Genomic DNA, 24,143 nt, shown 5'->3' with positions numbered 1-24,143 from the left:
TACATATAACAAATTGGTATATTTAAGAATGAGTACATTTAAGATTAAAAAAAATTGAAATATTATATAAATGGGTGCTTTTGAGATAAAAAAAAATTGAAAATTCTTTTCATAAAAATTAATGAGCACAAATTTATTTTTATTTTATTTATTATTTTTGAAATGTTTTGAATTGAAAATTAATTAAGAGTTTACAAAGGTGTGAGTATCAAAACCTAATTCAATTACTAATTTTTTTTTTAAAAAAAAAAGTTATGTAACTAACTTATTAATACATTAATGATAGGAACTTCGATCAAAATCTGAAAACTAATAAGGTTTCAGTCAATGAACATTATAAATAGGGACTGGATACTAATTTTTCCTAAAATATATGTAATATATCAACCTAACTAAAACAACCACCGCATCACAGATTTGGATTTGTTACAAAATAATATTGGAAAATTTGATAAAATGATATCATATAGCATTCTGTATATAAGCTTTCATAACAAAATACCCAAAATAACTACACACTTGTATAAAAACCACATGGCTTGTAGTAGACTGTGAATCACAGTGGTTAATATATCCACGGTATAAATAAGAATAAAGGTGGTCTGAAAATAGTTACCGCACACTGGGTTAACAAGATATGTTTTCATATCTGTGCTAAGATTTCAAACCCGCATGCCCCTCAAGAAGATTATATACTCCCACCTCTCCTCTCTAATTTCTTTTCTCTGTTAGAGTATGAGTGTGATTCTCATAGTTTAGTAATAATCATTGTTATTTCATATTGGTATAAAGAGGTCTTAATGTGTTTATAAGAGTTAATTCAACTTTGGTTTGGATTGAAACTCTACTGTTGGCTTGAGAATAGAACTCATACTTGTACAAGGATTTGGTCTTGTATTCCTTATAGGATTATTATAGGGTAATCCAGATTTTGTAGTATAAAAACCACAAGCCCCTGCTCTCACAGAAATACGCTCTTATTGTTCCAATTACCTATAACTTGGAGAGCATTGAGTTTTGCAGGGAGGAGAAGGTTGTGTGTAGAGGGTGTCTTGGTATGCGTCCATGTGACAGTTGAAGAAGATGGAGAAGTCGGATTGCACACGCAGTGCCACGGCTTGGTGCTTTACGTGTCCTACTGTATTCTTGAACACAGTTCCTTTTGGCAACAAAATATTTTTCTAGTGCAGCAAAGGTTGCGGTGTTCATGGTTGTGACGCCATCCGCGTGGCTCTTGCTTCCGCTGATCTTGGTCATGGTTGGACCGTCACCAATCATCACATCATTGGTCATTTGCTTTTCAACGATGACAGTCATCTCGGAAACCCCTCGTCCTTTGGCTTAATGGAATAGCACCATCTGCTGTCTTCTAACAGCACACATGGGAAAGACATTGTGAAGCAGTCTGCAGGTATGTGTTGCAGATATCACTTCAATATCTGCATATGTAGAACATATTTGATGTGTTGGTTGTGATTTAGCTGGTAAAATCTTATGTTCTTGGCTAGTTTGTTATAGAGCTTATATGGTTGCTCTTACATGTGGTATCAGAGCCAATGGATTTTTCAATTAAGTTCAATCATTGGTCCTTCAATCTGCAAAACTAATTGCGAATTAAGTTAAAGAATAAGTTTGTTTATTGGTTTTATAGAACGATGATAATACGACGTCGTTTTAGTAATACCCTTTTGTTTTTATTTCTGACCCTGGCAACGTAAAAGAAAAACTAGGGATTTATTATTTAAATTTTTTTTTTTTACCATTATCGATCCAATAGGGGAGAAACTCGTGTTCTTCAATCTGGGAAAGGGTGAACTTATTCTTGCTTGCTTCTTTGGAGATCAATAAAGAGATTTAGCAAAACACATTTATCTAACATCATAGTTCTAATTTTGAGAATTATTGCTTCCGCTGTGTTCATTATGATGTCTGAAAATTGAGGTAATTGTGGTTTCTTAATCCTTTATATGAATAAAGATGTGCATAAAATATGCCTTGTACAGACCAAATATTAGTAACATAAAAGAAAGATGAAATCTTGGTTTGATGACATTAATAAGTTTTTGTTTGTCTAGGAGATATTAATGTTCATGGTTTGTCTTTTTTTTTATGGGAATTTGTGTCGATGGATTCTGGCCATCACTTTGACGATGATTTTGGGTCGGCGCGTCTGTAACAATGGCGATTTACTTCGATAATTTGCAATGGTACGAGGTCCATCGGAATTGGGAGTGATGGCAATCCGCATGGATGGGTCTCGAGCATTGATGGATAATTTGTTTCATTGATTTGGAACCGAGGAATTGCAATTGGGTTGACGAACACGGGTCCAATGATGCATTCAGGTAACTCAGTTCACTGTTTCATGCATGATTAATTGTTCTCCTATATGCGTGATTATAGTACGAAGAGTTGGAGCATAATGAATTAGGGCTTTTGTGCTATTTCGAGTATGCTTGTTTGTTTATATATATATATATATATATATATATATATATATAGTGAAGGCATGATTAAACTCGAAATCCCTATAGATGCCAACTTGTGATTTACGTGAGATGTCGGTAATCACGATGTATTTAATTCCGGGGAGCAGCACTTGCACATCGTATTGTCAATTCCTGATTTTCAATTGGTTTGATTTATATCAAGTTTGGGTTGGAATGGATTTGACTGCATATCATATGCAAGTCGGCATGTATTATATAGAAACAAATACAAATGCATATATAAAATGGATGCCAATTGCTTTGTGATTTATATATAATAGCATATATGAATGAAATCTATATGCATATGGAGATAGAATTCGTGCATAGATGTTGTAATTATGGGCATGCGGTTTTATCTATATCAAATAGAACTTGCACAAGTTTCTTTGCATATTGATGCATGCATACAAGAAAATATATGAACAGATGAATGAACATATATATGTGAAATATGTTTTGGGTAGAATCGTTATTGTGCATATATGACGGATCTGTATACAGTGTAATTTGGGTTTTATTTTGTAATGATCTTATTTTCATTAGTTGACCCAAATTAGATTTTGTGGCTTGAAGACTTGAAACTGATCATTGAGAAGCAATGGCATTGCGTGAGACTTCAATGCGAAATGTTCTGTTGCCAACTCTTATTAGGTATTTTGTATATGTAGTTTTAAGACCTAAAAAACTGATCGGGAGATGAATGGCATCATTTGAACTTAAATGCATGGCATTGAAAATTTAATTAGTTGTTTTGGCATTGACCTTAACCTTAAAAAATTTACTGGTATGATTATATAGGTCAAGCTATAAATTTTGAGAATTAGCTTGTCTCATCCATATACAGGGATGATAAACAAATTGCTTATGTGAGCTATTGTCTATATTTTTGTACAACACAAATTGACATTGCCGAATGCATATTGATTTAATTTATGAATTCATAAGAGGGCATGTGCTTATTGTATTGTGAAAATCATTGAGTTTAAGATGCATGCTTATTTTATATATATATATATATATATATATATATATATATATTTGTGATTTCATATATGATGCATGCTTCCGCTATTATGCTTTGGTTGAAATCACAAATAGGGAGGAAGATGAACTTTGAGTTTTCCAGAAGAAATAGTGGTCTTGATTATCTCGTTTTAATCAAGACATATTGTTGTGATATATATCCAGACATTATCAAATTTTGGTTGATCTTGCTCGATGGATATTGAACTAGATATTGAACTAGTTAAGATCAAATTGAATGCAAAAATATTGTGCTTGCTATTCTGATTTTGATCATTGTTGAAACTGGTGATTTTGGGTTTATGTGAGATAAGTTATTCCGAATGGATTGTGACTATCTTTTGATACATAGACTGTTTTGCATAATGGTTTAGGTGTATATGACTAAACTGAGATTATGCAATAGGTAAGGAATCGGGAACCAATTGGTTCATATCTCTGGTTTCTTTATCGGCTATGCAGTATATTCTGCTTATGCTTAAGTGGGAGAATCATATATTCGAATGTAAGCATAAGGCTAAGAGTATTTAGGCCAGCCATTATAATTCATTTGGATGCTTGCAAACCAGTTTATGGTTTTATTGGAGCAATTGGTTGAATTATTTATGTTACTTAATTTGTTTAAGTAATAAGAAGTTTAGTGCTATTTGCTGGAACTAAACTTAACTTGATATAGTGGGAGCAAACCAATTTATGTGTTTGTTCTAGTCAAGTAAAATCACATTGTTGTAAATACAAATTGGATGAATGTGATCATGGAATCTGTTTGCATATTGGTTACGGCAATTGATCACATTGATAAGACATTCAGTGTATTGCAATGACTGTTAGTTAATACAGTTGATATTAACTTATACTTAACTTGTTTGTGTTAAGTATGGCCTAGATAAGTGGGAGCAAATTGGTTTGGTTTTTTATCAATTTTGGGCTATATGAGTGGGAGTAGACGTCTTGGTTTACTCTTGAGCTTAGATACATTGCTATGAACATGAACCGGACATTGTGATTTGTAAGTTAAATCTGTATTTTGTGTTGCAGAGGCAATTATAAATTCATTGTTTTGGTTTATGTAAGCTGGTTGTGTCTATGTACTAGTGTGTTGATGAATGACTTATGTGATCACCTTTATATTGAATTTGAGATGATTATTTACTATTGTGAATCATACTCAAGTGGGAGAATGTTAGAGTATGAGTGTGATTCTCATAGTTTAGTAATAATCATTGTTATTTCATATTGGTATAAAGAGGTCTTAATGTGTTTATAAGAGTTAATTCAACTTTGGTTTGGATTGAAACTCTACTGTTGGCTTGAGAATAGAACTCATACTTGTACAAGGATTTGGTCTTGTATTCCTTGTAGGATTATTATAGGGTAATCCAGATTTTGTAGTATAAAAACCACAAGCCCCTGCTCTCACAGAAATACGCTCTTATTGTTCCAATTACCTATAACTTGGAGAGCATTGAGTTTTGCAGAGATGAGAAGGTTGTGTGTAGAGGGTGTCTTGGTATGCGTCCATGTGACAGTTGAAGAAGATGGAGAAGTTGGATTGCACACGCAGTGCCACGGCTTGGTGCTTTACGTGTCTTGCTGTATTCTTGAACACAGTTCCTTTTGGCAACAAAATATTTTTCTAGTGCAGCAAAGGTTGCGGTGTTCATGGTTGTGACGCCATCCGCGTGGCTCTTGCTTCCGCTGATCTTGGTCATGGTTGGACCGTCACCAATCATCACATCATTGGTCATTTGCTTTTCAACGATGACAGTCATCTCGGAAACCCCTCGTCCTTTGGCTTAATGGAATAGCACCATCTGCTGTCTTCTAACAGCACACATGGGAAAGACATTGTGAAGCAGTCTGCAGGTATGTGTTGCAGATATCACTTCAATATCTGCATATGTAGAACATATTTGATGTGTTGGTTGTGATTTAGCTGGTAAAATCTTATGTTCTTGGCTAGTTTGTTATAGAGCTTATATGGTTGCTCTTACATTCTCTTCTGTCCCTTCTCATTCCCTCTAAGTAAGATGATGGTGTCAATTTATAAGCTAGAAAGAATACAAGAGCAGCTGCCATCTCCAGTCTAGAAAGATTACAAAGGCAGCTGCCACCTCCAGTTATGAAAGGTGCTTACAAGCACCTGAAAACTCAGTCCAATGGTTGCAGTGGATAGCTATTAAAAACAAAGACATAGGAGACCAAATGCGAAAAACAATTCTTAGTTGTATAGTAAAATTGTATGCTCACATATTTATTTTGCAATCTTTATTCGTAGAGTGAATTATGAAGCACATTTTACATCAAAATTAGCATATCTAGTATGCATATTGAAGATTATTAGGTATAACAGAGGATATATCCATTATTAGTATCTCTCGCTTCACACTTCTGGATTAGTGTGCATTATATTCATAAACAGTTGGAGACAAGAGAGGTTTGACGAGGACTTGAAGCGGGCTGGATTTCACGTTCGAAAGCCCAAGGCTCCCAGTCATATCAACAGCTGCATTTCCTGGAGTTGAGATGTCAAAAGCATGCAGAAAACTAGCCAAGCCTAACTGTATGACATGAATAGCAAAACCCATTCCAGGGCATGCTCTTGTACCACCACCAAAAGGGATGATCTCAAAATTGTGACCCTTCACATCGACATCCTTGTGGGTGGTGAGAAATCTATCCGGCTTAAACTCCATAGGATCAGCCCAAACTCGGGGGTCAGTTTGGATCTTCCCAACGTTCATTACCAGCCAAGTATCCTTTGGCACATGATATCCTCCTACAGTGCAGTTCTCACCGAATTTTCTTAGGCCCAAGAGCGGAGGCGGGCACAAACGCAGTGATTCTTAGAAAATGGCTTGCAGATACACCAGGTTACTAATGTCTGATTCATTCACTAGCCTCTCTCTACCAACATGCTTGTCTAGTTCTTCTTGAACTTTCACCAAGGTGTGTCGGTTGTTCAAAAGTAGCGAGAGTGCCCATGTCATAGCCACCATGGGTGTTTCGCTGCCCCCAGCAATCACGCCCTGCAACATTATAATTTAACTTGGATACACTTTGTTTAATAAATTAGTGACAGATCGTAATTACAATTTATAATTCAAATTTAATATGTATATACATACCAAGCATGTCCCTTTGATGGATCAGCGTCAAATCCTAGAACATCTGCTCCGTCAAGGACCAAAAGCATTACATGCATCCATGAAATCTTGCTCTTGGCCTTGTGTTCTTCTCTGCTTGTGCTCCTCCAACCAATCCGTAACTATACTATCTAGTTCTTTTGCCGTTCTTCTCATAGCCTTCTCTTGCCCGCCTATATCCAGCCACCTTAGCCACGGACCAGCGTCCCCCAACACAAAGAATTCCAGGCAATGGAACATATTGTTCATGGCGATTTGGCACCGCCGTGCTTCCTTTTGGTTGCTCAAACTATCATTTGCAACGCTGAAGTAACACTTTCCCGCGACCATGCGAAACACCACGTTTAGCGTCAAATCCCCCAACCACTCCTTCATCTCCACCAAAACATCCCCCGAGCCTTCTTTTGTTTTGATCCACAACTTGTACGGCTCTTTTTGTTGAAATTTTTTAGATGGACGGGCTCAGGGGGCCGCTCTAACGACACCAATGTTGTCCTCAACTTTACAATCTGCCAAATTCGTCAAGTGTGAGATTTTACCACAAAAAGTCTCGGTATTAGTTAGAGTGGGTTAATCACGTTTAAACCCATGGATTTCTTTTTCACCCACTGATGTGGGATTTTAATACTCCCCCTCACGTGTAACCCATTTAATGGTTCATACGTGAAGATCCATACATCGGCTATTGAAACTCAGAGGTGCCGACTCTATGTTAAGAGTCCTGGCTTGTTTCCTTCTTGGTGACAAGGTCTCCCTCACATGTAATCCCATTTAGTGGTTCACACGTGGAGATACCATGGCTCTGATACCATATTGAAATTTTTTAGATTGACAGGTCCGGAGAGGTGCCACTCTAACGACATTGATACTTCTATATTAAGAGTCTTGACTTGTTTTCCCCTCACATGTAACCCAATTTAGTGGGGTAATCATATTTAAACTCATGGATTTCTTTTTCACCACCGATGTGGGATTTTAACACTTTTAAACTCATCTCTACTTCAGAGACTTGAACATGTTTGAGCATCTCCAGTCTGCTGTTTGAGAGTAGCTCAGGGGCTGCTATTTTCCGTATTTCACGCCAGTACGGACCATAGGGGCTAAATGCCACCATGGCTTCGTTATAGCTCAAGTGTTCAATGCCTACGGTTGTGGCTGGAAGGAAACGGCCAAGTCATAGGTGGTGAAGCACTCCTTTACCGCCTCCCAGTTATTTACCACGAGGGCGGATTTTAAGGCCGATGTTGATGGAGCAGATGGGTCCATACTTCTCCACCAAACCTCCCAAAACTATATGAGGAAGCACGGGTCCTGCCAACAGGTGAATGTGACCTAACAGAGGCCATCCACCCGCGACTTTCGGCGCATTGGGACCCCAGGCATCAGCTCTAAATTGCCTAGTTATGATCATGTAGGAAACCACAAGTATGGAAAAGATTCCAGCTATGGCAGTATTTAGGTATGGGAGATGGAAATCCATTGTTGCTTGAAGGATAAGCTATCTGTGGCTTTTTGAATTTGGCTAATCCTAAAACTTCTTTATATTGTATTGTTTCTTTGTATCCATCAATAATAATATCTTTACATTACATTACAATGGATTGACTAGTTCTGTAATTCAATTTTCGTAGTATCGTTAAAGGTTAAGTAGCTCAATTAATACTAATATAGATTTTGGGTTATAGAAACGTGACTAATTGAAATTAGATGACTTGCACAGAAACTGCTAACTGCCGTATCAAAACTATAGAAGCTTATCACCGCATAATTCTAATGCATTATTGTTGTCAAAAGTGGAAAAGTAACTTTGTTATCATAAATAAAATGAAGCAGAGGAAATGTTAAAAGATCTACAATGCTATATACAATAGTAACTGGTTTTACTTCCAATACTTTGTGATAAAACTTCTACATTTGTGATGTGCATATATCGTAAGATGCAAGTTGACTAAAATTCTTCAGTAACTGATCCTTCACTTGAATATCAATGACTTGTCAATCAAATCACTTAATTCTTGAGTAACTTAGTATTTAAGTAATTGATATTCAAGTGAAGGATCAATTATCACACCACAATAGATTCGGGGCTAAAAGATTGCGTAATGCTAGGGAGACCATCAAATGATGCGATTGTTGATGATTAGATTATTACTTAAGTGTTGATTAACGTGATTATTTTTTATTGGTGACATATCATTTGTTTGCAAACTGGGTTTAAAAATTTAGTCTACTAAGCATTACCCTAAAAGATTTGATGGCTAACGTGGAGACAATTAACCGTCATTTAAAATATTGAGGCGCGTCGATCGGAAACCAAATTAAACGACTTTCAGGAGCGAAGAATTTTTATCAATTTATTTTTGAACATTTATCATTTAACTAAGCTTATCACAGACATATTTCTTAATATTTAAATAAACTATCCATCAAATTTGTGTTTAATATGTATGAGATTCGAAAGTGTGAAAATGATTTCACTGATAGTAACATCCAACATAGCTAACGGCTAAAATTCAATAAACTTACTTTAAAATAGAACTGAATGGACTAAAAATATAAATTAAAAGCAGCACTCCAACAATTTTAAGTTTTATACATAAACTATTTAAGAGCTAACCGAGAAAAAATATGTTTACTTCCTTTTTAAATTACTGAGTTTGACGTATTGTTTCAAAATTTTAATGTTATCAAGAACTTATAAGTGTGAAATGTCCAAAAACAATGCACATGTAGCAGATTATGAACAGTACAATGGCGACAAGATTCAAAGCAAAGCAAATTCTTGTCCAACAAGCATGGGATATATTACTTGTAATTGGACGTAAAGTACAACCTGCAATTTTTTTCAAAGATTAAATAGCCCACGCTAACTGAAATAACTCATAACAACGAAATTAAATTAAAGTCGTAAACCTAGTTTTTTAAATGAATGTGATAATCAAAAAGCGAAAAAAGCAAATTCAAATTGAAATGATGAACAAGTCAATAATACTGAATATACCTGAGTTCAATAATTGACCGGACTCTGCGTTGGTGGTGGTGCTTAATTCAGAATTTCTGAATCAGAAATCATCATCACCATCTGTCTGTAGTTTTGTCCAGACTCCAAGCGCATTTTCGGAGTAAAAGACGGTCCGCATCACCCATCTTTTTCTTCATTTTCCATTTTTTTCACTGCCCGTCGGTCGTTGAATGGACTGATCAGATTTTAAATATGATCTTTCTTTTTTTGTTCAAATATTTTTTATGGGCCCCTTTGTTGATAGTTCATATCGGCTTATATAATTTGACATGCAAGGCCCAATATTGGGATAATTCAGGCTTAGTTCTGTACCATTTTTCCTCTTTTACAAATGGCTATTTCCAAACTTATAAAGACTAACCGATGATAAAGGCGGTGGTACAAGCTATTCCGGGCTATTCGATGAATTTATTTACATTTCTTGTTGTGTCTATCACGAGTTGGATGCTCTGAAATCTGGATTCTGGTGGGGACAGAAAGGCAAGGAAAGGAAAATACACTGGATGGCTAGGGAAGCTCTCGGCCTCCCGAAGTAAGGGAGGATTGGGTTTCAGGAACTTTCAGGAATTCAATGATGCTTTCCTTGCGAAACAGTGTTGGCGCCTCATCCAAGATCTTACATCCCTATGGGCTAGAGTTTTAAAGGCAAGATATTTTCCCCATTGTTCGTTTCTTGATGCTAAAAGAGGAAGTCATGCTTCCTGGGTGTGGTCTAGCTTGTTGGTAGGCAGAGCCAGAGACCTTCTGGTGGAGGGAGCGCATTGACAAATCATGGGTGGAAGGGAAAGGATGTGCATGTCTGGGTTGATAGATGGATCCCCTCCCTTCCCGTGGGACATCCTGTGCCGAGGGGTGAAGTTGCGATGTTGAGAAATACCCGAGTTGAGTTGCTAATGTGTACAAATAACAAATCTTGGGATATTGATTTTCTTATGGCCTTTTTATCAACGAAGGAGATGAATGCTATTTGGGACACATTGATTGGTGATACTTCTAAAATGGACAGGCTGGTTTGGCCATTTGATAAACGTGGGCGATACACGGTGAAATCGGGGTACCATTGGGTACATTCGATGGTGCACGGTCCTGAAAGTCAGCATTTATCCCATAGTAGGCAATTACCGGAACATGTTTGGAAAGTCATTTAGAAGTTGAACATTCCTCCAAAGCTTCGGTACTTCATGTGGAAGACTCTTCACCGGGCCTTGCCCACGATGGCTGATTTCTTTAGGAGAAAGTCGTCTCATTCACCGATTTGCCTTATCTGCCATTTCGATGAAGAAACTATTGAGCATATTCTCCTCCAATGCCCTTGGGTGGGAGCTATTTGGTTTGAGGGAGCACTAAGCTATAGAGTTGACAGGGAAGGTATCTCGTCTTGGGCGCAATGGTTTGAAGCAATCATTAACTCCAATCGATGGGCTGCCTAGGATAGGGATTGTCATCTCTCCCATATTATCTTCACGTGTTGCTATATTTGGAAGGCGAAATGCAACTTCCTCTTTAACCAATGCATTATCAATCCAGCACAGATCATTTTCGCTATTTCTAATGTTGTGGGGGCGTTTCTTGAGGCAAAACGGTTGGGAGGGGTAATGCTAGCCGTGACCTTTGTGGTAGGTAGGAAGGAAACAAGATGGTCTCTGCCAACCTCCCCCTTCACTAAAACTAATGTGGATGCAAGCTGGGGCTCGTCTAATGGATCGGGATTTGTAGGGCTAATTTCTCGAGACAATGAGGGCAAGTTTTTGGCTGCCCGCAGACAGGCAATCGTGGCTAGATGTGCTGGTCAAGCTAAAGCCTTAACACTTTTGTATGGTTGTGAACTTGGCATCTCACAGGGATACAATCGGGTTATCTTGGAATCTAATTCTCTTAAGTCAATTTCTTGTTTGAATGATTTGCTGAAGAATGGCAGCTGAAGGCTACAAATTTCCAGTTTACCAAAAAAAAAAAAAACTTATAAAGCCTAACAAGTTTCTTGGACTTGCGATTTATAATAATTCTCAATGTCCTCACACGCTGCGTTAAGTGTATCAATAGATTCAATGATGGTTTTGAAACCATGTGCTAATTTGGGTCCAAACACATTTTTCTCGAGTGTTGCTTTCAGTCTTAGTGTCACGAGATGATTTGAGTGAAAGAGAGAATAGGAGAGACATCGTTGGAGGCTGCTAGCAGCCAATATTTGTGTTTGGTTATGTGGGAAAATTGCGAATAAATCTGACTTCTTAACCAAAATTGTTCACTGATTCGGACACTGGTTTAATTAAGTTCTTATATGTGCCTTGAATTAACGATGACATAAAATTTAGTGGAACTTTGCATGTAATTGCCTAAAACGTAAATGAAAGAGAAATGGAAACTAAATAAGGAAACATAATGTAATCATTTCATAATGAAGTCAAAACTATAGCGTTTATAAAAGTAAAGTCTAGGCTGATAAGCCGAGCTACATGACTTGAAATGTGAATTGACTGGAAATGTAAAGAAAGCAATAAAACTTTAGCAAGATTTAGGCCATAAAGGTCAAGATAATTCTAGAAGAGTCTATTATGATCACTGATATTGGACTAAACTTAGTACAAAACATGTGCCTTATAGATGAAATCATAGTGGTTGGAATTGCACGTCAACTAAATCATACCACAGGGTGGCAAAACTATAAAAGTTTTAGATCTTAGGGACCGTAGGCAATGTTTGCTTCAAAGGAAGACTTTGAGATTCTAGTTGAAGAGGTAGAGGTTTTGCCAAAGAGCAATTGGGTTTTTGAAAATCAATTGGGTTGATTGAAGAATCACTCAAGTTTTTGTATAATCATAAAGACTGATTTTGACGAAGGTACTGAGATTGAAGGCATGTGACCCTATATATTAGCAATGGAGAAGGAGGAACGTCGATCTTATCGCTGAGTTGGAGTATGGGAAGATCTCACGAGTGGCCTTGCACAGAAAACTATTTTTCACATATGAAACTTGTCAATTTATTATATCGAAGCTAGCACAGCTTTTCGAGAATCAGTTCTTTAGAGCCAATGCAAATTTTCACGAGTGGCCTAGCACAAGAAACCAATATCCATATCTGAAATTGGTCAATTTATTATATCAAAACTAACACAACTTTTTGAGAGCACGATCATCATTCATTCATTAGGACAATGCAACTTTTCGAACGTCAAGTGATACATTCATTACCCTTAAGCTGGAGTTAGGGTAACTTTTCGAAACCCAACTTAAGGAGGCAAGTTCAACCAGTAAAACGAGCCCATAATGTGTTGAAAGAATAGTTTACTCTGATACCATTATAAACTTTTAGGCTCATCATGGTCTACCACCAACATTATCAATATTGTCCCAACTTAACCATTTATTACGAGGTGCTGAGTTTTATCGCATAAAGTACTGGTGATAGTGGGAGCAAAAATCCCCATATATTATTTGCATATTATTTTGTCATATACCCTATGTGAAATTCTATTCTCCAACAATTTGACTTAAGGATATAATTCATTTCCTGGTTTGGGTTTGGGTTCTAAACATGCCTTATCCCTTAAAGTCTTTCACTTGTGGCCTTCGTATTTTCGACTTTAGGAATAGCTCAGTCCTTTTTATTAAAAAGGTGTTCGGTGACTTACTTATTCCATATTTAGTTTAAGTTTATTACGACAACTGTTAGTTTCATCTCTATATAGTCTCTGTATCAGTTTCGTATTGTTTATTAATTGCTTTAAGGGTAGTCCTTCTCCACGGCGCTTAAAATCTGATAATGATCCATTTGCCCTAGGGTCGGTTAAACAATCGAACTCATAAGAAATTCATGTCAGAAACTCCTCCTAGCAACCATCCCCGAATTGCATGAAGGTGTTCTTGTAAAGAAGGAAAAGTTCAAACCAACTTGTACGAAGGCACCACGACTATATAATCGGCAGCGATTTATGCCCTTGAGAGCATGTTAAGGATAAATTAGATAGTTTATATTATACCATGCATTTCCCTCTTAAATTTCTGATTAAAAAGAGACAAAATTCAGAGAAACATGGAATCGAAAGTTACATGAAGAGTGATTGATATTGCACATTAGATATTTTCTTTCTCGACGTCTGCCTAAAAATTAAGATATATTAACTCTAGTGTTTAATTAAGTAACACTTGATTAATTTTGAAGCTTAATTAGCTAGCTGGGGTAATTAGGTCATTTGCAGGTTGAGGCTATTGAGCACAGTCCACTCGCCACTTGGCCTTCCAAGAGTGAACTCTAGATTAAGGTACATATCCGACGATGCCAAGGAGCTACAATCCAACATCGGCCTCTCCTTCATGCTTTGGTCATACACATGGCGGCCTGAGTCCTCTTCTTCAACCTATATATCAAATATAAATAAACTGTTATATGTACACACACACACACACACACACACATTTATGTAAAATTTTGATATAGTAGTTGTGCTGATTTTCGCATACCTTGGTGCCATTTGAAGGTGGGGAATGAGAATATGTCAAACCATGTCCATGTCTTAAATTAGAGCTTCCATTCATCTCCGTCGAAGAAGGCCATGAACCTCTGCTCACCAAATTATAACATTAGTCGTCAAAGCATAATTACACAAACATGAGTTATATCAGTTAAAACAATATATATGTTGTCCTAAATTTAAAGTTGATTTATTCTTCATTTAAATCAAAGTAATTTACGATATATGTTTGTTATTAAAAAAAAAAAAACATATATACAATAATCATAAAACTAAAGGCACTTATTTATTGAACTTTTATTGGTGATTCTGCCCTACCTAATGCAGTCAACAAAATGCATAGTCAAGCAACTTTGTAACCGGCAATTGATCGAGATCTAGCAACTTCAATTCTAAGCAAAGCAGGACTCAGTCGTCCAGTGCAACAACATTATTGCTCACTGCTGTACATAATGGAGTCAACAAAATGCATCGATTAGGCCAAGAGATTAGACATGGCTATCCCTAGCTAGCTAATCTATCCGAGGTCTTTGATTTCTTTGTGATTTGTATCAAAGATCACAACCGTCGGGTTTTAACAGCGTTGAGATTTGCAGTGAATTGTCTTGACTTTTTGTCGCACATTGAGATCATTTCTAACACAAATTCACAATCCAACGGATATGAGATGTGGAGCTCGTTGTAAAGGACAGGCGTGTTACCTACATGCCCATAAAAACCCTAGCCAATTAACTCCATGTTCATCAAATTCTAGGTGCTTTAAGACTTCAGCAATAAATATTGCTCTTCGCTATTAACAAAGACAGACACTATCTCCCCCTCGTATTCTCGTTCTCTTCTCTCCCATCCTTTCATATATTATTTTTTATCTTATTATTTTTATAAAAAAATCAATATAAGATGATAATATGGTTTAACCGTGATCATTCAAATAGGAAGAGAGATTAGGAGAGAGGAATCCTCCTGCCAAAAGAAATTCTATCCCCAAGAGTACTAGCTTGCAAAAATCCGTGCATGCATATTAATTTGGGTTTTGAATCCTGTCTGGTATTTACCGTCCAGAGTATAAAGTTTAGAAAATTCAGATTTTTTGTTTGTGTGAAAGAGAGATGGGAGCTCTTAGCTTGTACAAGGTACATGGGTCAGCAGAATGAGTTAAAAGGATTGTTAAATACAATTTGGATGATCCGAATTACTTGATCATTGATCCTTGATTTTCAAACAATGAAATCCAGAGAAGATCTCTGTCCGTTAATTTTACTAATGCTTCCATTTATTAACCAAGTAATTAACTCGGTGGATTTTGCTTATTGGACGGACCTAAACTCTAAATTTATTCTAAGAGTAAATGTTTGGGAAATTAAATTTGTAAACTAAATTTTGTAAATTAAATGACATAAAAGTTAATAATTGAATTATTACTTAAACGTTGATAAACGTACTCACTTATTATTGGTGACACATAATTTAGTTTACAAAATTAGTCTCCCTAGCATTACTCTTATTCTAATTCTAACTCATTACTGCCCTTGATGACCACTTGAACTAAACTTAAAGGCTTAACTCCGTGTTTAGTATGCAAAAAAACAAAATTAAAACTAGAGAACTCACCTATTAATATTAGCTTTCTCACAAGATAATTGCCCATTTATTTGAAGTGCTGGATTAGTTCCTGGATTTTGATTCAAATCCATGTCTGTTTGCCCTTCATGACCTGCAACATTTACAATGGATTTACTCATTGCCCTGGATTTATCAGACACCAAGCAAATAATTCACATGCAATAACTAGCTCTCAACTACTGAAAGTCAGTCAAATTATATCCCGGCCCTCAACCAGTTTTGTTTTAGTTTGAGAGGACACAGTGGATCAAATGATCGAGTCTGTCCCACTCAGATCACCCAAAGCTCCCAAACAAAGAGAATAATGGAAAGATAAATAAACAATAATATGGGGTCCTTGTAAGATGAAGAGGGCCGGATCGAAAATCTAATTACCTGTTCCTTTATTGTCAGTGCTCTTCACTGTTCTATACATCTGCATGAAAACACCCAAACGAAAAAAAGAAGAAAAAATTAGAAAAAGGTCCACATTTGCTACGAGTACCCCTCTCTAGATGCCCTTTTGTCCTCACCCTTTTGTTCTCTTACCCCCACTACAAATGAATCGTACCCATATTGTAAAAATACATAACATGTTAAAAGGTACATTTGATATAACCACTCTTTGGAAATTTACAAAGAAGGACCAATTTCATTATTCGTAGGTTTGAAATCAAGCAAACTAAAACAAGATTGAGGACACATGAGTAAGCAGTGAAGCTATGCCCACCTGCAAGTGACTCTTCACGTGAGCAAGGGTTAGATCCTTGACATTCATCAATTCTAACACAGATTTTGGCGTTGCTCCTGCAGTCACATTTTTAATAAATTTATTAATGACATGAGAAACGAGAATTAACATTGCAATAATATGATTAATAATTAACTGTTTTAAAGGGTTTTTATCTCAGTTGGTATAGAGCGTTAAACCCTTTTACCCGAGGTCCTGATTTTGATTCCCCACTCTCCCAGTATTACTTGTAATTGATTTTTTCTTGAAAATTAAAGAGAAATGTGTAGAAATTAAAAAGATTTGTTTATTACTTTCATGGCCGCCAAGAAGCTGCACTGCATGAACGAAATGGGCATGGAGGGTTGTAGTCCACCGCATTCTAGGAGCTCTGATGCTTCTTTTCACACCACCAACTGTTCTCGCGCTTCTCTTGAACTCGCGGCCGTAGATTTGCGGGTGGTGGTGGTGGTGGTTGAAGTAATGGTTACTGTTGAAGTTGCTTGGCATTTGGAGGGCTGGAGGAAGAGGACTAGCCATATGGTGATGATGATCTTTCATTTCATCAAACCCTAAACTTAACTTTGGCTCCTCATCCGCCGAAGCAAGATTGTAACTGCTACTCCTTTCAAGGTGGTAGAAGCCATTTTCCTGACTCGAATCACTTGCGCTGCTGCCGGAGTCGGTGGCTGAGCTTCTATCTGTACTGTAAAGTGCTTTTCTCGTTACTCCGATATCGTATGGAAGATCATCCGCAGATGATGGAGGGCTGATCTGTAAAGAGAGATCAGGCAAGGGTAAAGAAGTATTTTTCATCATGCTAGGGTTTGAGCTTATAAGGTACACAGAGGGAGAAAAATGAGTGACAATGGTGAAGGAAAAAGAAGAGAGATTCTTATAGCAAACAAGGAAAGAAGGGAAGAAAAGTGTAAATTAATAATATGAAAGAAAAGGGTTGAGAGGTATGATAATTATAGGGTCATGAGTGCCTTATGATTTGCATTGGGGTTGAGGAAGGATCAGAGATGTAAACTAGAAAGTAGGTAGCCGGAGATAGGCTTTTCTAAGTAGGATCAAACCACTAGTCAGAGAGAGAGAGAGAGAGAGAGAGAGAGAGAGAGAGAGGGAAATGGAGAAAGTGAGAGAGTTTTTTTGGGATGAAGGGATGCAGGAAAAGTTAGTGAAAAGTGGAAGTTGTGTATTTAAGAGAGAGTGCAAAGGGATCAGAGACCTTTCCTGCTTTCCAGTTTCTACACAGAGAGAGATAGAGAAGCCTGGTTGTTTTTGGTATTTTGATTGTTTTTTACGGTAGAGAATGAAAGGAGGTGCCGTGATATACTGGAGGTTTCTGCAAGGGTAGGGAGGGAATGGTTGGAATTCGAGAAAACAAATGGGGCACTGTTCAATGGAATATCGGAATTGACTCTCTCTCTCTCTCTCTCTCTTCCTCTGGGCTTTGATGGATGGATGTATGTATGGATGGATCGCGACGGATCGCGACCTATGCAACTTACTATTTATGTTAAGAAAATTAATGAAAAGAATTTGAAAATTTTAAGTTTTAATCAAAATGACAAAAAGATTTTGTAAATCAATAGTATTATGAGTGACTTTTTAAAGTAAAAAAATATATTTTTCGTTAAAGATAAACAGTACCGAGAGTTTTTCGTTAAAACTTTCATTTTCGTTACTATCAGATATTATTCTCGTTCAATTTTAATATTTTCCATAAACTAGAATATTTCCATTTTACTTCATGAACAAGGATTGACTGACCACCCCTTAAAATATCCCCCGTTCAAAGCTCCAGCTATGCCCTTATTCGTTTTGTTTCTTGCAGACGTGGCAATTACAATTATTAAGAAGCTTAATAACCTAAAATCATCCAATGCAAAGAAACTCAAAGCATATGAGTTATGTACTACATAGATGTGGCCATCTTAAGCTTCCATTACGGGGTGTAGTTTGTTGTCTCTGATCAAGTTCTGAGACATATGATTATGCATCGTGATTTTAGATTCCAAGTCCCCGATTCGAGATGCTCATAACTCTCCTAGTCGTATTGGATTCGTTTTGACTAGAAAATAATAAACGTCTTTGTGTATCTTGCGTTATGTTTTGTTTTGAGAAATTTCTGTGTGATATTGAAAACACGATCATGAGCTATAATACGTGTTAGTATTTATCGACTTCAAAACCTAAAAATAAACTCGTTTTTCTCATGTATTACAACACTACAAACTGGTTGTATCACACAATAGTTTGTATGTTTCTAAGGCTAAGAGCCTAAGGCCAACCCCTACTTAATCAACTCGATCAAACCGACTATACATTAATTGCCAGCTGATCTAGTACTGCAGCCTCTGCAATTATGCTCATAACATAATTGAAACCAGTTTTGAAAAAAGAGAACAATTTATGGTCTACATAGTCGCTGGTCCAAGTGGGCGATACCAGTTTGTCAATCATATCGAGCTGTACACGTCCGAACCCCACGAACAAATATCTTAGCTAATTGCTTAATTATCTATACATGATTAAATCATAGCTAATTAGAAATAAGGAGATGATGAAGAGCTAGAGTGAGGGAATATATATATATATATATATATGAATGAGTTGAATTGAATTGAAGATGAGTATGAAGCATAGAGGTGTCAGAGTGGCTGGGGCGTCCGGCGACACCAGGGTCGCAGACCCACATGCATTTCTTACTATTCAAGTTTTTCAAAGATTCCTCAGGCCACGCGCTCCACATATATCCTTTAGTTCAATCACTTTCCTACTAATAAAGGACAAACTAGGTGCACATTAGTTGGAGGGCAACATTGCTTTATTGGACGGCTAGAGAGAGTTTTTTTGGATTCGAGGGCAATATTGTTGCTTTTGCTCTTACCTTTCATCAACGATTGGAGATGTTCTTAGTGCAGTAGAACACATGATGGAGTGGCTTGAAGGACATATCCTTTAGTTCATCAATCACATTCCTCCCAATTGTTATAGCTAAAATTTAAGTATTGTAAATTTGAATTTGGAGCTCCAATTCGAGTTGTGATAGGCCATATTAAAAATAACTGTTGCCAGATCAAAAACATTGTATTGCTTTAAAATATCAACTTCTTACACTTTTAAGGGTATATTAAAATTTTATTATTTTCAATATTTCATTTCCCATTGGGATTCCTAGCAAGTTTAAAGTTGAGATAGGGTATAGAGCCAACTTATATGAGTTAGGATTGTTATAATGTCATATTATTATTCATTCAATCTTTGAAGGTTTTCTCATGCTTGCTTTATGATGATTCTAATCTTTCGTTCTCTATAATTATCGTTTGATTTCTTTTTTAGTGTCACATTGCTTCATGTAGGGTGCATTTCATTGTACATCTAATTGTTAACAAATTAGAGATCATTTAGTAGTTGATATGTATCAAATAATGACACTTCATTATGAGTATCTTAAATATTATTTAAACTGTCGTTATGAAACTATTTTTCGTTCAATGTATCGTAAACGATCTCCAACATAACCAATTCTTTTCATAGAGATGATCCTTAAATGTCAATATAGAAAACGATCATTCGCGGTTATGACACATGCTCGAAAGAAATTCAACATCATCTTCAGATGAACAAGGAAGTTCAACTGTATCCTGTGTACCACAATATTGTTCGTCGACCAGCGCGTGTGGAAGCGAGAGCGTGTAGAAGGAAGTGGGTGAAGGTGAGGATGAAAATTTCAACGGCTAGTATTTGTCCGATCCACAGTCTTCGATCCTCCCCAGTATTCCCTCTCCGTGTCCAACTATTCCTTGGCCAAAACCCATCTGTCGAGCCCCATCCGCGCGTGGAATCCCAAAAAATTAAAATTAGAAAAATACATAAAACTCATCTCAGAGATCATATTCCTCGGCGTCAACATGGCTTCCCGTCACGTGACATATGGACGTGACTTTGTCTAGGCAATAGGCTCTTTCTTTGTTCTCTTCTATTGGTCTTTTATGCTTAATAATAAATATAATATAATCTCAACTCATAATCCCATGACTTTCCAATTCTTTATTTACACGATTTGTTTAAATAATTAATTAATCGCGATTACAGAAACAACAAGATGGCTAGAAAACGTTAATCATTTGTTAATAGTTTTCGAAGCCACGGTCAGCGCCTGATGCGCTCTAGATTCTCCGGGAATAGGAAACTTTGCATCTCTCTCTAATTATTTTAGTATTAAACTAATTAATCAAATCAAATTAATAGTATATGTTTGCACATACCCCTTGATGAATCATGATCATATATTCTCAATCCTCATCTTGTTGGAAGTATTGAATAATAAGGTTGCCGGAGGGTAATATCCGGTCAATATGTCTCTGTATGGGTTCATTTGCAATGTTGTCAAATGCTTGGGGCCATGCCATATTATTCCTTGAGTTATATTCCATGTGTTTGTCTCATAACACCACCTCCCTACTCTCTCATATTAATTTTGTATTTTAATCTTCTGATCATATATATCCCTACATTTTAATTTATTCCTTTTTTGACAAGGACCCCCATTTGGTTCCACGTTAAGACAATGCACATCACTAGTATTTTCGTTTTTGATATCATTCGCCACCTAGCTACCTCAAATAATATATACCCTCCCTTGACCAAATATACAAGGGAACTATTGATACAATCATATATTTCTTCTCGTTATTAAGATTTTTCTCATTACCGGCATTATTTGACTAGAGAAATACTAATGACGGGATTTACCCATGTTAAACCACATATTTTACCGATACACAAGCAAGGGAGCACAATATGTACTTTTTTTTAACAAACTATATTATTCACACTAAGGGGGTGGGGATAGCTACGCCTCACAATGGGCTAGCAAAAATGTGGTTTAAATTCGTATTTGGTGAGAATCGAACCTAAGACCTCTCATTTATAAGTAAAAAGGAATATCACTGAACCGAAATACTTTGAATTCATCATTTTACATTTTGCATGCCTAGTTAATTGGCCTTAATATCCAGGACAAACCCTTAGACAAGAGACAGATAAACTACAAGCAATAGTACCCTTGCTAATTAACTAGAGATGCGTTCTTGAGTTAATTATTCCTTGCATTTTGTTTTTTTTTTGGTAAAAATTCCTTGCATTTTGTTAATTCCTGGTTTAGTGCATCCCAAGTTAGAAACTGACATAAGTTTAATTTATAGTTTACCAAGATATGCATGTTCTTGTAAAGATACATGTTGCTTTTGTTTTACAGTTTAGATGCTTCTCAAAATAGACAATTATCTATTCAATTTCTAGTGTTTCATCTTTTCACGTATACAGCACGTGCATTAGGCCAAGTGTGTGAATGAATATAATTATATGACACCTAACCCTAATTAGAGTCCCGTCTATTCTGGCAATCAGATCCAAACTTAACAGGGTTAGGGTTAGGGTTAATCTGGGTTAGTTCATCATAATTTAAGGGCATTCTTTGACTGCAAGATAAGAGCTAGCTAGCTAGAATGTTCCCTATTCAACTTGTAATGTTTTCATCTTTTCATGTGCATCAGACCAACAGTGTGTGAATATATGACACCTAACCCTAATTAGAGTCCCGTCTATTCTGGCAATCAGATCCAAACTTAACAGGGTTAGGGTTAGGGTTAGGGTTACTGTTAATCTGGGTTATTTCATCTTAATTTAAGGGCATTCTTTGACTGCAAGGTAATAGCTAGCAAGCTAGAACGTTCCTTAGCAAAATGGTTCTACTCTAAAAAATTTGGAAAGGGAAAAAACAGGGGAAGGCGACCCTAGCTCACCATTTTCTATTAGGTAAAGTAAAACAGCTAGCAGTACTTATAAGATTTTTAATTACCAGAACTGAGTTAATTACTGTCTTATTGCTTGTAGAAGTAATTAATTGAACTTAATATGTATAAAGTATGTAGTAATTAATAAGGAGAGTCATAGTTTTATGAGGAGAATATTAGTTTCTTCATGGCGATTCGTGAGATTAGGATACAGCCATACAAGCATGTGTTGCTTTTAGATTTGAATATCACCACCTTCTCCTTCTCTTCCCTTGAGTATCAATGAAACGACAAAAAAGAAAGGAGCGAATCACCGGAATCAACGCCGTTTAGGCTGACGTGCCTCATGATATTACATCCTTTAAAGAATAAAACGATGCCACCAACACTTCAACATGCATGCATATTGAATATCTATATAAGAACGCTAGTTAACTAGTTTTTGGTCTAAATATATTTGAATTGGGTGATGTTAGATGGATCAAATTTTTAAATCATCTTCTTTAAATCATTAAAAAATGAATCCAACTATAAATCGTCGCATTATGTGGTCTACAAAAGATGATCTAACAACTTGGTCTCTCTAGCATTTTTCATTTGAATTCATTGGGTTAGAATGCATACTTTAAAGTTTGACGACGATACATTTGTAAAGAGTTATATACTTAATTGTGGTTACATTGCAGTAGCGTACGGTAATTTTGTTGTCTCACTATCGGTACATTTGTAAATATCTTATTATTTATAATACTAAAAAGACAAACAAATGTTTTTGGTACTATTACACACAAGCATGCATGCATGCATCCATCAAGATCGCTGGCCAATGTGGCTGATTGGGTACAGAATTATTTACCCGATGCCCTTGAGTGATACAAGACATTTTTCGTTATCAAGGAATAATAAGATGCCCTACTGAAAAGGGAACAGCTGACGCTCCAATAGTAAGGATCATAATGCAATGAAAACACAAATAAAAAGGTTCAACGTTTGAAAACTGGATTTGGGTACTTCTTATCACTTTTGGTCCGACACCTTTGATTTAAGAGCGACTTCATTCCAAGTTTTTTCAAACAAAAACAGAAAGGTAGCTAGTTCTTTCTTTTCACACATTCCCCTAAAACTAATCTGGATCTAAGAAGCAGCAACCCCATTCCCACCCATGGAGGTCAGGCCTCTAGATGATGTGAAAGGAAGTTATTGGGTGGGAGTGCATTTGGGGGTTTCTGAATCCGGATTTGGTAGAGGGGAGAGAAAAGAGATTTTGCCGGCGGCAAGGAGAAAAAGGGTTTGCAGCCGCCGGCGTGATAACTGTTTGTGCGGAGTTAAGACTAAGGTTGAGAGTTTCTTCTGTATTTTAAATTGGCGGGATAATACCTTCAACGTCGATGGTAGTAAAACCTCTTTGTTCAATCCATGCACCCAAATAATTATAGTGGTCTATTCTGTCAATTTTAAACGCTTTCATTCAATTAATATTCCGAACTTATTTTGCCATCATTTTCCATTCCATTTTTCAATAAGTTGAGAGATTTTTCAATGTGATCGGTACACGGGTAGTACACCACATGTCACTATATAAATGATTGAATATGTGTGATGAAAAGTTAATAACTTAAAAAATTAAATTTCCCACCACATGTATAAAAATATGTGATGTACCACCGTGTTCTGATCACAATAAAAAAATTTCTCGTTCTAGTCCTGTTTTGAATTATGAAAATTTTGATGGCTTTCCACTGAGCTTTAGTTGTATATGGGAATCACAGGAATCCATCCCAATCACTTAAAATCCTTACCTCTCTTTTCACTTTTCGAATTAAATAAAACTTCTTGTTTGCTTGGGA

At 36.4% G+C, this 24,143-nt stretch overlaps 1 protein-coding gene and 1 pseudogene across 1 annotated transcript; both read right to left on the bottom strand.

Moving 5' to 3' along the window:
* Positions 1 to 5,911: 5,911 nt before the first annotated feature.
* On the bottom strand, positions 5,912 to 8,141 carry LOC108865357 (annotated as a pseudogene).
* Positions 8,142 to 13,634: 5,493 nt separating this feature from the next.
* On the bottom strand, positions 13,635 to 17,850 carry LOC103955464 (probable transcription factor KAN4). The gene is made up of 6 exons (XM_009367363.3): positions 16,804 to 17,850; positions 16,490 to 16,566; positions 16,156 to 16,195; positions 15,769 to 15,871; positions 14,147 to 14,246; positions 13,635 to 14,043 (listed from the first exon to the last, which is right to left on the bottom strand). Exons 1-6 carry the CDS (start codon positions 17,306 to 17,308, stop codon positions 13,870 to 13,872), a joined length of 999 nt encoding a protein of 332 aa, XP_009365638.2. The 5' UTR covers positions 17,309 to 17,850; the 3' UTR covers positions 13,635 to 13,869.
* Between the last annotated feature and the right edge of the window lie 6,293 nt (positions 17,851 to 24,143).

The sequence above is a fragment of a genome, unplaced genomic scaffold, assembly GCF_019419815.1.
Source record: "Pyrus x bretschneideri cultivar Hongxiangsu unplaced genomic scaffold, Pyrus_bretschneideri_v1 Contig28, whole genome shotgun sequence".
NCBI lineage: Eukaryota > Viridiplantae > Streptophyta > Magnoliopsida > Rosales > Rosaceae > Pyrus > Pyrus x bretschneideri.
This window is presented reverse-complemented; position numbering and strand designations above follow the sequence as displayed.